This window comes from Salmo salar, chromosome 07 (genome assembly GCF_965601325.2).
Source record: "Salmo salar chromosome 07, fSalSal1, whole genome shotgun sequence".
Classification (NCBI taxonomy): Eukaryota; Metazoa; Chordata; class Actinopteri; order Salmoniformes; family Salmonidae; genus Salmo; species Salmo salar.
In genome coordinates this window covers 63,957,298-63,972,037 of record NC_138297.1, presented here as the reverse complement: position 1 = coordinate 63,972,037, position 14,740 = coordinate 63,957,298, and the positions used below count along the sequence as shown (strand labels likewise).

General features: G+C 44.2%; 2 protein-coding genes across 4 annotated transcripts in view; one reads left to right on the top strand and one right to left on the bottom strand.

Moving 5' to 3' along the window:
* The window catches only part of LOC106598502 (gamma-secretase-activating protein), a 40,896-nt gene extending 30,665 nt beyond the window's left edge, over positions 1-10,231 (top strand). For 2 of the 3 annotated variants that reach the window (XM_082977901.1, XM_082977900.1), the window contains 4 exons: positions 2,875-2,936; positions 9,021-9,125; positions 9,246-9,342; positions 9,460-10,230. In XM_082977901.1, the coding sequence (XP_082834027.1) occupies positions 2,875-2,936; positions 9,021-9,125; positions 9,246-9,342; positions 9,460-9,560 (365 nt within the window). In that variant the 3' untranslated portion in view covers positions 9,561-10,230. Of the gene's footprint in view, positions 1-2,874; positions 2,937-9,020; positions 9,126-9,245; positions 9,343-9,459 lie in introns of all 3 variants that reach the window. The other variant, XM_082977902.1, reaches the window with a different exon arrangement.
* Positions 10,232-10,908: 677 nt separating this feature from the next.
* Positions 10,909-14,740, bottom strand: part of LOC106577472 (coiled-coil domain-containing protein 146) — an 88,155-nt gene continuing 84,323 nt past the window's right edge. Inside the window, exons 20-21 of the mRNA XM_082977899.1 lie at positions 14,491-14,637; positions 10,909-14,116 (exon numbers count right to left, since the gene is read on the bottom strand). Coding sequence (XP_082834025.1) covers positions 13,916-14,116; positions 14,491-14,637 — 348 coding nt within the window. The 3' untranslated portion in view covers positions 10,909-13,915. The remainder of the gene's footprint in view (positions 14,117-14,490; positions 14,638-14,740) is intronic.

Genomic DNA, 14,740 nt, shown 5'->3' with positions numbered 1-14,740 from the left:
AACAAATTGAAAACAAAAGCCCGTCTGGTGTTCAACCTTCCCAAGTTCTCTCACGTCACCCCGCTCCTCCGCTCTCTCCACTGGCTTCCAGTTGAAGCTCGCATCCGCTACAAGACCATGGTGATTGCCTACGGAGCTGTGAAGGGAACGGCACCTCCATACCTTCAGGCTCTGATCAGGCCCTACACCCAAACAAGGGCACTGCGTTCATCCACCACTGGCCTGCTGGCCCCCCTACCTCTGAGGAAGCACAGTTCCTGCTCAGCCCAGTCAAAACTGTTCGCTGCTCTGGCACCCCAATGGTGGAACAAGCTCCCTCACGACGCCAGGACAGCGGAGTCAATCACCACCTTCCGGAGACACCTGAAACCCCACCTCTTTAAGGAATACCTAGGATAGGATAAAGTAATCCTTCTAACCCCCCCCCCCCCCCCCCCCCTTAAAAGATTTAGATGCACTATTGTAAAGTGGTTGTTCCACTGGATATCATAAGGTGAATGCACCATTTTGTAAGTCGCTCTGGATAAGAGCGTCTGCTAAATGACTTAAATGTAAATGTAAATTGAGCTGGTTGTCATAGCAACACACACAACTTTTTTCCAGTTGACTAGCTAAATCGACACTTTGTTGCCAAAACTAAAATGGATGAGTGGAACATTTATTTAGATATTTTCGGCGACATGACTATGGGTGAATGGGGGAAAAAAGATGGCAATAATACCCAGGCATCCAGATTTGGAGGATACTGCGCTGAATGTGGGGCTTAGTTGTCTGTTCCCCTCATTTCCTCTTCGACCCAGATGTTTCTGGAGGTCGAACCACACTTTCTGGACCAGACCACTTGGTGTACCGGGATTCAGAGCCTGGGAGTTTTGGAGCTGGGCCATGTCCTTATCGGTGGTGGGAGGGTGGGTGTTATCATTTCCTTGCCTTAGCTGTTTGATGTTGCCCAGAAATACATGATTCGAGGTGGTAAATTCAGTGTCCTTCATAAGGCACCAGCTGCGACCGATAGGTGGGTCGTTGAGCCCACTCCGGAGTGCCAGGTAGCTACTTATGCTGTACTGCTCCCCCTTCCCATTTCGTACATTTCCATAAAACTATCGGAGAAGGATGTTAAACTCTTCCTTAGTGACAGTTTTGAAGTCAACAACTGTTTTTCTTCTCTGCTAGCCAGCCCTCGAAGCAACGCACATCGCACTTTGTATTCTTAACTGTTTTTTTCGTTGCGGCTTTTCTCTAGGTCATTCAATGGAGTGTCCTCCAGATCAAAATAGCTAAATGTTCTACTCATCCATTTTAGTTTTGGCAACAAAATGTAGATTTAGCTAGTCAACTGGAAAAAAAGTTGTGTGTGTTGCTATGACAACCCGCTCAATTTGTTGTCTGTCTAGTTCGGACACATTCACTTTATATGAGACGGTAGGGAAAACAAAATTGAAATGGTCGGAGAGACAGACAGCAGGTTTTATACAAATTTCTGCTGTTGAAAACCAAATGCTACTCTGTAAGAAATGGGAGATAATGTCTAGATGCATTTTATAGTGGAGATCAAGTTTCTACATTTCCTGGCAGGGTTGATGAGACAGTCATAATTTCGCCTGGCATAGAACATGTGCTCTCTCGTTAGGACACTTGTTTCATCATAGTGCTTGATAGTTTTTGCGACTGCACTTGAAGAAACATTAAAAGTTCTTGAAATTTCCCGGATTGACGGACCTTCATGTCTTAAAGTAATGATGGACTGTCGTTTCTCTTTGCTTATTTGAGCTGTTCTTGCCATAATATGGACTTGGTATTTTACCAAATAGGGCTATCTTCTGTATACCACCTCTACCTTGTCACAACACAACTGATTGGCTGGTACTGTAGTTGGAGTGAGGGACTGGAGTGAGGGACTGGAGTGAGGGACTGGAGTGAGGGACTGTGTTGTGTAGATGTTGCACAGTGTAGTGTTTACCAAGACAAAGAATGGAATGTAAGCGCTAGAAGCCCAAGTGCCAGTACCACTCCCACCCACAGTCCTGCAGGGTTTTATCCCTGTTAGACACAAGCTCAGACTAAACATGCCCTTATCCCTCATCCACTGTTTGAATTGCAACAATACTTGCATTCATATCTTCATATCTATAGTTGTTTCTTTACAAAGACATTGAAGTGTTATTGCTATACCCAAACAGTTTGCTTCAGAGAATCTACATGTCTTGAGTTACTCTCTTGTAATACAAAGGTCAACTAGTACAGACCCTCCCTGACAGATAGTCAGTACCTGGTAAGAAGAATGGTGCAATGCTTACAGCCCTAGATACCCGTTCATGCTTGGACACGTTTATCAATACTTGCATTGACATCTCAATCTTTTAAGATATTCCATTACAATACAGTCTTGTATTAAGATGTTACAATACCCAAACAGTGGGATGTTAGTGTGGTAACAGGAACACTGACTCTTTTTGTACCTGGTAACAATCAGAAGGCAATACTAGAAACTGTTTCATGCTTGGCCAGTTTCAGTACAGTTTATATCACAGCTCTTCCTCAGGGGACAAACAAAACAATCTCTGAAGATGAAAGCAAAGTACAAAACATGAAGTTTTCCGTAATTAGTCTAGACGGTGATAAGGAAAATGTCAGAATTCTGGGGAATAAGTTCTGTGTAAGAAAGTGGCAAAATGAATTAGTGTAATTGCCCTTAAAGTGTTTTGAATAATGTAGTAGTCAGAGATGGTTGATAATGTTTGATATGGACTTTACCTTGGTGTTTTTCACACTCCCAGAAAGTCCTCCTGGGACAATAGAAACAGTATTACTGAAGATGAAAGGTTTCGATGATTTTAAGTCATTAAAAAACGGTCTATTTTTCCTCTTGTGTAGATCTAGACAACAATGATGCCAACGAGGAGCTGAAGTTCAGCATTCTGAAGAGACTACCGGAGGTAAAAGTTACATTTCTCTCAAAGGTGTTAATTGCATTGTGTAGTTGCTGATGTTTGTTACTTCCAGCTGTCTAAGCAGTCCGGTAAAGGTGTTAATTGCATTGTGTAGTTGCTGATGTTTGTTACTTCCAGCTGTCTAAGCAGTCCGGTAAAGGTGTTAATTGCATTGTGTAGTTGCTGATGTTTGTTACTTCCAGCTGTCTAAGCAGTCCGGTAAAGGTGTTAATTGCATTGTGTAGTTGCTGATGTTTGTTACTTCCAGCTGTCTAAGCAGTCCGGTAAAGGTGTTAATTGCATTGTGTAGTTGCTGATGTTTGTTACTTCCAGCTGTCTAAGCAGTGGAATGTCATTTTTTTTGTTGCCAATCAGAGGATTCTTGGACTGTTGTTGCAGCCAAGAGAGGAAGTGAAGAAGGTACAACAGAGAAACACAGACACATTCCTTCTGCTGTTCATTCTCATATTCATAGGGGGGATTCCGACCCGAGTTAAGCGAGTGTAAATGGAACGTAATTCCCTTTAGATGCACTTCTCTCTACGCATATTCTGACCTCGGTTTGGTTTGGGGTGGAGACTAGAGTGTGGTGGAGGTGTATTCTGACCTCGGTTTGGTTTGGGGTGGAGACTAGAGTGTGGCGGAGGTGTATTCTGACCTCGGTTTTGTTTGGGGTGGAGGCTAGAGTGTGGCGGAGGTGTATTCTGACCTCGGTTTGATTTGGCGTGGAGGCTAGAGTGTGGTGGAGGTGTATTCTGACCTCGGTTTGGTTTGGGGTGGAGGCTAGAGTGTGGTGGAGGTGTATTCTGACCTCGGTTTGGGGTGGAGACTAGAGTGTGGCGGAGGTGTATTCTGACCTCGGTTTGGTTTGGGGTGGAGGCTAGAGTGTGGTGGAGGTGTATTCTGACCTCGGTTTTGTTTGGGGTGGAGGCTAGAGTGTGGTGGAGGTGTATTCTGACCTCGGTTTGGTTTGGGGTGGAGGCTAGAGTGTGGCCGAGGTGTCTACAGATACGTCGTATTCTGACCTTGATTTAATTCCCTCATAATTCCACCACCTTTACGCGTGATGAAACCATGAATAAGGTCTAGTGAACCTACTGGTCTCAAGTGGGACAGTGAAATAGGCTATAAATAGCTGAGCCGTTATTCAGAATTTTAATTGTATGCCCTCATAATTTGCGTGGATGAAATGTGGAGATCCAAGCTACAGGCTTATGTAGGGCTGAACCTGCTAACTTGATGTATGCGCTTTCAAATGTTTTATGACTGGGCTTTTCGCCGTTGTATTTGACAATTTGTATCATGTTAAATATTAGGCACTATCAGGAGCCACCATCAGTAATACCCACATACATTTATAAGTGTTAGTTTTCTTCAATTTGTACCTTACATTTTGCATCATTCCATTCTGTTGAGCTTTATTTCCTCTGTCACATCAGTGTAGTTGTTCCTGAAGGTCTCGAGCATTACTGGATCATATTAGACTAACGTTGTGCAATAATGTAGGACATGTAGCCTATTAGAACATTATGGAACTCAGACCACACGTAGCAGGTTAAACCTGCAGCCTGACTCACGGTTCACCACGCCTGGACCGGTGTGAGAATCAGGGTAGACTCACGGTTCACCACGCCTGGACCGTTGTGAGAATCAGGGTAGACTCACGGTTCACCACACCTGGACCGGTGTGAGAATCAGGGTAGACTCACGGTTCACCACGTCTGGACCGGTGTGAGAATCAGGGTAGACTCACGGTTCACCACGCCTGGACCGGTGTGAGAATCAGGGTAGACTCACGGTTCACCAAGCCTGAACCGTTGTGAGAATCAGGGTAGACTCACGGTTCACCACGCCTGGACCGTTGTGAGAATCAGGGTAGACTCACGGTTAACCACGCCTGGACCGGTGTGAGAATCAGGGTAGACTCACGGTTCACCACGCCTGGACCGGTGTGAGAATCAGGGTAGACTCACGGTTCACCACGCCTGGACCGGTGTGAGAATCAGGGTAGACTCACGGTTCACCACGCCTGGACCGGTGTGAGAATCAGGGTAGACTCACGGTTCACCACGCCTGGACCGGTGTGAGAATCAGGGTAGACTTATAGGACTATTGTTCAGGGTCTGATTCAGTGTTTAATAGTCACATGTACAGGGTTTCAGGTGTGATTACAGGGTACAGTGAAAATCTTAGGCTCCAAGCTCCAACATGCAGGACTAAGGGAAATAAAATAATGACAATGGTAATAAAACAATAGAAATAGCACTATATACATCATAATAACTGTGGCAGTGATGAATAATACATGTCCACTGGGGTGGAGGCAGAGGAAAGACTGTTGAGGAGGTGGGGGAAACACTGCAGGGGAGCAGAGTAAAGACTGTTGAGGAGGTGGGGGAATGACTGCAGGGGAGCAGAGTAAAGACTGTTGAGGAGGTGGGGGAATGACTGCAGGGGAGCAGAGTAAAGACTGTTGAGGAGGTGGGGGAATGACTGCAGGGGAGCAGAGTAAAGACTGTTGAGGAGGTGGGGGAATGACTGCAGGGGAGCAGAGTAAAGACTGTTGAGGAGGTGGGGGAATGACTGCAGGGGAGCAGAGTAAAGACTGTTGAGGAGGTGAGGGGAATGACTGCAGGGGAGCAGAGTAAAGACTGTTGAGGAGGTGGGGGGAATGACTGCAGGCGAGCAGAGTAAAGACTGTTGAGGAGGTGGGGGGAATGACTGCAGGGGAGCAGAGTAAAGACTGTTGAGGAGGTGGGGGAATGACTGCAGGGGAGCAGAGTAAAGACTGTTGAGGAGGTGGGGGGAATGACTGCAGGGGAGCAGAGTAAAGACTGTTGAGGAGGTGAGGGGAATGACTGCAGGGGAGCAGAGTAAAGACTGTTGAGGAGGTGGGGGGAATGACTGCAGGGGAGCAGAGTAAAGACTGTTGAGGAGGTGGAAGGAATGACTGCAGGGGAGCAGAGTAAAGACTGTTGAGGAGGTGGGGGAATGACTGCAGGGGAGCAGAGTAAAGACTGTTGAGGAGGTGGGGGAATGACTGCAGGGGAGCAGAGTAAAGACTGTTGAGGAGGTGGGGGAATGACTGCAGGGGAGCAGAGTAAAGACTGTTGAGGAGGTGAGGGGAATGACTGCAGGGGAGCAGAGTAAAGACTGTTGAGGAGGTGGGGGAATGACTGCAGAGTAAAGACTGTTGAGGAGGTGGGGGAATGACTGCAGAGTAAAGACTGTTGAGGAGGTGGGGGAATGACTGCAGGGGAGCAGCATGATCATTGAGGGGGTGTGAGGACCAAGTGAAATCAAATCAATAAAAATGATTAATAAAAATGAATTACAATTATAATATACATATTAACAACTGCAACAGTGATGAATGTCGTTGGGGTGGGGGCAGAGTAAAAGTCAGTTGGGGGGTGGGTGGGAAATGTCCATCGGGGGAGTAGCGGGGGGCAGGTAGCTGACTAGTGGTGGCTATTTAGCAGCCTGATGGTCTCAGGGCAGAAGCTATTGGCCAGTCTGTTGGTTTTTGTCATGATGCTCCTGTACTGCGTGATTGAAGTGGGGAGAACAGGGCGTGGCTCGGGTGGCTGAGGTCCTTGATGATCTTCTTGGCCTTACATTTACATTTTAGTCATTTAGCAGACGCTCTTATCCAGAGCGACTTACAGTAGTGAATGCATACATTCCATTTCATGCATTTTTTTACTCCGTACTGGTCCCCCGTGGGAATCGAACCAACAACCCTGGCGTTGCAAACACCATGCTCTACCAACTGAGCCACAGTTACTTCCTGAGACACCTGGTGGTGTAGGGTCCTGCGGGTCAGGCAGTGTGCACCAATGGTGCGTTCGGCTGCACTTATCACCCTCTGAAGTGCCTTGTGGTCCGCGGCGGTGGAGTTGCCGCAGCAGGCTGTGATGCAGCCCAACAGTATGCTCTCGATGGTGCTCCTATAGAATACTCTGAGCGCCCTCGGGGACAGGCCGAAGTTCAACCCCTATTCTACACTTTTCCCACCTTCCAATATTTCATACATTGAATCAAACCACTGTATTTTTTTATTCATAAATATATTTTGTGAGTAAAGGCTCTCCAAACCGGTTGGTTTATGATTCATACATACTTTCCTAAGACTAAAATGTGCCTAAATAATCTAACAGATCAGAGTATTTTTAAATCTACCAGTTAAAACGGAGATGAAGCTGTATAGATGTCTTTCTTTCATTGATCCCTATTGTCTGAACCCGTTCTCTCCATCTATTCTAGTCTGTTAACAAAATTATAATTAAGGGTACACCGTATTTAAAGGGATGCCTTAAGCCGGGTGTACACTACATTATTTTGGCCCTGATTTAGCTGTCCCAGACAAGTTGAGATCGGAGACAAAATCCCCAGAAGAAGCCAGTGAGATGACGTTGTTTCGCAGGATGTGTAGACTCGCGAGAAGGAGCGATGACTACTACTACTAGTATGCGTTTGTACTTGCCTTCAAAGCCAAAGTGCGCCTCCAAGTTGGTTTGAAATCGTTACAGCTCTGAAGCTAACAAGCAATGTTATTCAATTCAAAATGTTGGCTTGATATTTCAACTCTGTATGGCAAGAGTGAATGTCTGACTGAAAACGTTTGAGGCTGCTTTGAGCCACAGCTCGTTGTAGCTACGTTAAATCTAATCACATCATTTAGTGTGCACCACTAGGTTGGCAAGACAACAAAAAAATAACAGGAAAGATGGTGATTTAATGTGAGGTTTAGTGATGTTAGGATTTTGAAAGTCGTGCAATGTACACCCGGCTTTAAGAGAAATGTCCTGAAAACCATATTGGCTTTAATAAGAGAAATGTCCTGAAAACCATATTGGCTTTAATAAGAGAAATGTCCTGAAAACCATATTGGCTTTAATAAGAGAAATGTCCTGAAAACCATATTGGCTTTAAGAGAAATGTCCTGAAAACCATATTGGCTTTAACAGAAATGTCCTGAAAACCATATTGGCTTTAAGAGAAATGTCCTGAAAACCATATTGGCTTTAACAGAAATGTACTGAAAACCATATTGGCTTTAAGAGAAATGTACTGAAAACCATATTGGCTTTAAGAGAAATGTACAGAAAACCATATTGGCTTTAACAGAAATGTCCTGAAAACCATATTGGCTTTAAGAGAAATGTACAGAAAACCATATTGGCTTTAAGAGAAATGTACAGAAAACCATATTGGCTTTAACAGAAATGTACAGAAAACCATATTGGCTTTAAGATAAATGTCCTGAAAAACATATTGGCTTTAAGAGAAATGTCCTGAAAACCATATTGGCTTTAACAGAAATGTACTGAAAACCATATTGGCTTTAAGAGAAATGTACTGAAAACCATATTGGCTTTAACAGAAATGTACAGAAAACCATATTGGCTTTAACAGAAATGTACAGAAAACCATATTGGCTTTAACAGAAATGTACAGAAAACCATATTGGCTTTAACAGAAATGTACAGAAAACCATATTGGCTTTAATAAGAGAAATGTACAGAAAACCATATTGGCTTTAATAAGAGAAATGTACAGAAAACCATATTGGCTTTAATAAGAGAAATGTACAGAAAACCATATTGGCTTTAATAAGAGAAATGTCCTGAAAACCATATTGGCTTTAATAAGAGAAATGTCCTGAAAACCATATTGGCTTTAATAAGAGAAATGTCCTGAAAACCATATTGGCTTTAAGATAAATGTCCTGAAAACCATATTGGCTTTAAGATAAATGTACAGAAAACCATATTGAATGAAAACTCCACGAGAAAATCTGTTGGCCAGCAAGTGGGAGGGTTTTCATCGGTTGAATTACATGTGCAAGGGAAACACGCCTGCACAGCCCGTTACGCACCTGCATAAGGTAAGTCTGAATACCAACTACTGAGAAGTGCGTAGGAAAGGCGTGCGTAGGAAAGGCGTCATTTCCTAAGTCAGAATCGGGCCCATAGCGACTCATTTACCAGTCAACACGATAGGTTTTACACAGGTTGAGAAACTTCTGTTGAAGGCCTGGTGATAGAGGACATGGGGTAACCAGATGACTGTTGCTGTTACTTCCAGCCCATGGAGCAGAGGATCTGTCACCTGTGGGATCACCCCATCAGTTCAGCCTGTATCTCCAGAGACTATGTCAGAGGCCTGCTGGAGAAACACGCCAAAACCAAAGTAACACTGTCTTATTCAGCTTCCACTAATCAACTGTACAATCACCAATTCAATACCACCAAGAGCAGGAAGTAAATACTGCTGGGCTTGATTAGTTAGATGGTTTGTCTGTTGTTCCAGGGTTCTATGTTCATGGAGAGAGACGAGCCTGGCTTCAGGCCTGAGTTCCTGCCTCTCACCTTCCTGACCAAAATTCTGTTGGATGTGGAAGATCGAGGTATTTATTCAGAGAATGTTTCTCTTGTCTCTACAAGTGAAACTAGCTTATTAAACAGCCAAGCCAAACTGTGTACTGTGTGTCTGTGTCTGATGGTGTGTCTATTCTGTGTTGCAGCTCTGAACCCTTTTGAGGAGCAGGAGAATGTGGATGCCAGGTTTGTGGAGGAGACAGCTCTGAAACAGACTCTGATCCTGCTGGGCTTCCAGGACAAGTGAGGGAGGGAAAGACCGAGAGGTGAAGAAAGAGGGGGAGCAGGTCAAGGCTCCAAGTTATCACTCAACACTCCATATTCCACTAGTACTCAGAGAGCGGGGACTGTGTCAGAGAGCGGGGACTGTGTCAGAGAGCGGGGACTGTGTCAGAGAGCGGGGACTGTGTCAGAGAGCGGGGACTGTGTCAGAGAGCAGGGACTGTGTGAAATTACACTTTAAATGTTGATTACTCAACATTCCAATACATGAGAATCTATGAAAAGACATTCGATTCTGATGAACAATGGGTCTGGTGACAATAGTCACCGGTTAAGCATTCATTTGACAGATTTATATTTCTGCACTCTCTGCCTGTTGCTCAACTCTCCCACACAAGCCAGATGGATGAGGCTCTTACAGTAAGAAGGAAAGTTCTCTGGAAGGTGTATGAATTACCACAACATGTGTCCTGTATGATGTCTGTACATTTCCATTTCAGAGGAACTGATGCATGGTTAGATTTCAGGAATAACACAGTGATTTGGAGTGAAATCCAGGAAATGCGTTGGATCAGGTACAATAATAAACTGGAAAAGGGATTTTTTTTGTAATGTTTACACGTGTAAAGCCATATTGTATCAATTAAACTCTAAATAAAATATTTGTTGCATGTTTCTAACAACTGTCTGTCTTTGTTCAATAAGACTGCTCATGATAGCCGTGGCAGCGTCACATTGACACTATTCCCTATGACTCATACAGTGACATTAAGGGACAGATAAGTAAACCATAAATAAGTACATTATCCCATCATCACTCTGATTATCACATGCTAATGTTAGCCACTGTGCTGCAGTGTGGATTGTTATGGTTGAGACAGTCAGAGACACACCCTGTTAGCTGAGGGAACAGACTGAGACCTGGCTGACTCCACAGATACAGTCGCTCAGGAAATGAACAGGCGTTCTACAGAATATCTGATGTCACTGGTTTGGATGCTTCCACAAGTCACACCAGGCACACTTCTCCCAAAGCCAAACTTTGATTCTCAGAATCATAGAACTCTCTCTCACACACACACACACACACACACACACACACACACACACACACACACACACACACACACACGCACACGCACTCACTCCACTTTCTCTTCCTCCTTTACCAGAAATGTAAAGAATCATCAGTGAAATCCCTCTGAAAGATTCTCTGTGAGGTCTAGGTTACTGGAGGAGGGTAAATAGAAACAGCTACAGTATTGCCAGTAAGACCTCGTGCCTCTGACTTCAGCAGAAATACAACCCAGATGCATGGCACGCTCCCTGCTCCGCTTCTCAGGAAGGAAAAAGGATCAACACAGCAGACGAGGTTAAAATATACCTGCTGTTTAATGAGCTGTGCTTGTGTTGAGAATCTAAAGGTCCTATGATGATTGGCTGCTACACTCCTAGATACATATTCTCCTGTCCCTGGTAACCCGAGTATCTCATATGGAGTGCTATTAGTGCCAACAGAAATTTAACTGAATTAAATGTTGATTAAATGTATGTTGTCACTCTATAGTCCCAGATAGATCTAGGTGGGTTAGACGTAGTAGTAGAGGGGTTGGTCCAGGTCTACAGTATATCTCAATGGGTTTGGTCCAGGTCTACAGTATATCTCAATGGGTTTGGTCCAGGTCTACAGTATATCTCAATGGGTTTGGTCCAGGTCTACAGTATATCTCAATGGGTTTGGTCCAGGTCTACAGTATATCTCAATGGGTTTGGTCCAGGTCTACAGTATATCTCAATGGGTTTGGTCCAGGTCTACAGTATATCTCAATGTGTTTGGTCCAGGTCTACAGTATATCTCAATGGGTTTGGTCCAGGTCTACAGTATATCTCAATGGGTTTGGTCCAGGTCTACAGTATATCTCAATGGGTTTGGTCCAGGTCTACAGTATATCTCAATGTGTTTGGTCCAGGTCTACAGTATATCTCAATGGGTTTGGTCCAGGTCTACAGTATATCTCAATGGGGTTGGTCCAGGTCTACAGTATATCTCAATGGGTTTGGTCCAGGTCTACAGTATATCTCAATGGGTTTGGTCCAGGTCTACAGTATATCTCAATGGGTTTGGTCCAGGTCTACAGTATATCTCAATGGGTTTGGTCCACGTCTATATCTCAATGGGTTTGGTCCAGGTCTACAGTATATCTCAATATGTTTGGTCCAGGTCTACAGTATATCTCAATGTGTTTGGTCCAGGTCTATATCTCAATTGGTTTGGTCCAGGTCTTTAGTATATCTCAATATGTTTGGTCCAGGTCTACAGTATATCTCAATGGGTTTGGTCCAGGTCTATATCTCAATGGGTTTGGTCCAGGTCTACAGTATATCTCAATTGGTTTGGTCCAGGTCTTTAGTATATCTCAATATGTTTGGTCCAGGTCTACAGTATATCTCAATGTGTTTGGTCCAGGTCTATATCTCAATTGGTTTGGTCCAGGTCTTTAGTATATCTCAATATGTTTGGTCCAGGTCTACAGTATATCTCAATGGGTTTGGTCCAGGTCTATATCTCAATGGGTTTGGTCCAGGTCTACAGTATATCTCAATATGTTTGGTCCAGGTCTACAGTATATCTCAATGGGTTTGGTCCAGGTCTACAGTATATCTCAATGGGTTTGGTCCAGGTCTATATCTCAATGGGTTTGGTCCAGGTCTATATCTCAATATGTTTGGTCCAGGTCTACAGTATATCTCAATGGGTTTGGTCCAGGTCTACAGTATATCTCAATGTGTTTGGTCCAGGTCTACAGTATATCTCAATGGGTTTGGTCCAGGTCTATATCTCAATGGGTTTGGTCCAGGTCTACAGTATATCTCAATGTGTTTGGTCCAGGTCTATATCTCAATTGGTTTGGTCCAGGTCTTTAGTATATCTCAATATGTTTGGTCCAGGTCTACAGTATATCTCAATGGGTTTGGTCCAGGTCTATATCTCAATGGGTTTGGTCCAGGTCTACAGTATATCTCAATATGTTTGGTCCAGGTCTACAGTATATCTCAATGGGTTTGGTCCAGGTCTACAGTATATCTCAATGGGTTTGGTCCAGGTCTATATCTCAATGGGTTTGGTCCAGGTCTATATCTCAATATGTTTGGTCCAGGTCTACAGTATATCTCAATGGGTTTGGTCCAGGTCTACAGTATATCTCAATGGTTTTGGTCCAGGTCTACAGTATATCTCAATGGGTTTGGTCCAGGTCTACAGTATATCTCAATGGGTTTGGTCCACGTCTATATCTCAATGGGTTTGGTCCAGGTCTACAGTATATCTCAATATGTTTGGTCCAGGTCTACAGTATATCTCAATGTGTTTGGTCCAGGTCTATATCTCAATTGGTTTGGTCCAGGTCTTTAGTATATCTCAATATGTTTGGTCCAGGTCTACAGTATATCTCAATGGGTTTGGTCCAGGTCTATATCTCAATGGGTTTGGTCCAGGTCTACAGTATATCTCAATTGGTTTGGTCCAGGTCTTTAGTATATCTCAATATGTTTGGTCCAGGTCTACAGTATATCTCAATGTGTTTGGTCCAGGTCTATATCTCAATTGGTTTGGTCCAGGTCTTTAGTATATCTCAATATGTTTGGTCCAGGTCTACAGTATATCTCAATGGGTTTGGTCCAGGTCTATATCTCAATGGGTTTGGTCCAGGTCTACAGTATATCTCAATATGTTTGGTCCAGGTCTACAGTATATCTCAATGGGTTTGGTCCAGGTCTACAGTATATCTCAATGGGTTTGGTCCAGGTCTATATCTCAATGGGTTTGGTCCAGGTCTATATCTCAATATGTTTGGTCCAGGTCTACAGTATATCTCAATGGGTTTGGTCCAGGTCTACAGTATATCTCAATGTGTTTGGTCCAGGTCTACAGTATATCTCAATGGGTTTGGTCCAGGTCTATATCTCAATGGGTTTGGTCCAGGTCTACAGTATATCTCAATGTGTTTGGTCCAGGTCTATATCTCAATTGGTTTGGTCCAGGTCTTTAGTATATCTCAATATGTTTGGTCCAGGTCTACAGTATATCTCAATGGGTTTGGTCCAGGTCTATATCTCAATGGGTTTGGTCCAGGTCTACAGTATATCTCAATATGTTTGGTCCAGGTCTACAGTATATCTCAATGGGTTTGGTCCAGGTCTACAGTATATCTCAATGGGTTTGGTCCAGGTCTATATCTCAATGGGTTTGGTCCAGGTCTATATCTCAATATGTTTGGTCCAGGTCTACAGTATATCTCAATGGGTTTGGTCCAGGTCTACAGTATATCTCAATGGTTTTGGTCCAGGTCTACAGTATATCTCAATGGGTTTGGTCCAGGTCTATATCTCAATGGGTTTTGGTTCAGGCTTGCGAATGTGTCTGATGTTGGTGCCGGGCTCGGAGGGTTTGAAGGGGGCCAGGGCTCCGTAGGGCTTGGGCAGGGGCAGGGTGTCCCCCAGGGGGATGTAGGCGTTGGGTCGGGCCTCGGCCGTGGTGTACACCCCACTAGGGAGCTGGGACCTCTCCTCCTCCTCCACCAGCTGTAACAGAGGAGAGAATCCAGGTCCTCAACATAGTATACCATATACTGGTATTTAACTCATGGTATACTGTACATCTTAAAGAGTATCTAGAAATGTACTGGAGAGAAAGGGTTCAATGTACTGAACATTGCAGATAGAAATACCATGAATAGAGCTGACAAGATTCCTCATTTTCTACATGTCAGAAAGGCACGTCTATTCTATATAAAACGTTTCTATCTGATTGCCAGACAGTCAAAGTGTTAAATGCAGTGTTAACTTATCAATGTAGAGGTACAAAAGTTCAGCATCAAGTTCAACATTTATGAATTCATCCATTAATTATCCATAATTCAAAGTCCTGTGGTAGAGGGCCATGGAGGGTGACTGACCCTGTCTTTCTCCTGCTGGTCGGCCTGTCTGCGCTGCTCATCCCTGAGGATGTGTTGCCACTCCAGCTCCAGGTCTTCAGAGGGGGGCAGACCCTGGTCCAGGCGCCGGTGGCAGGTGTCCAGGAACAGCTCCCTCTCCTTCAGCTCCTGACAGGGGTGGGGTCAAGACATGGAATGTCAGGAAGAGGAAGATTATTAGGAGGATATTTGTGCTTGGGTAGATCGATGTAGGGAAAGAGGATGATGTCGT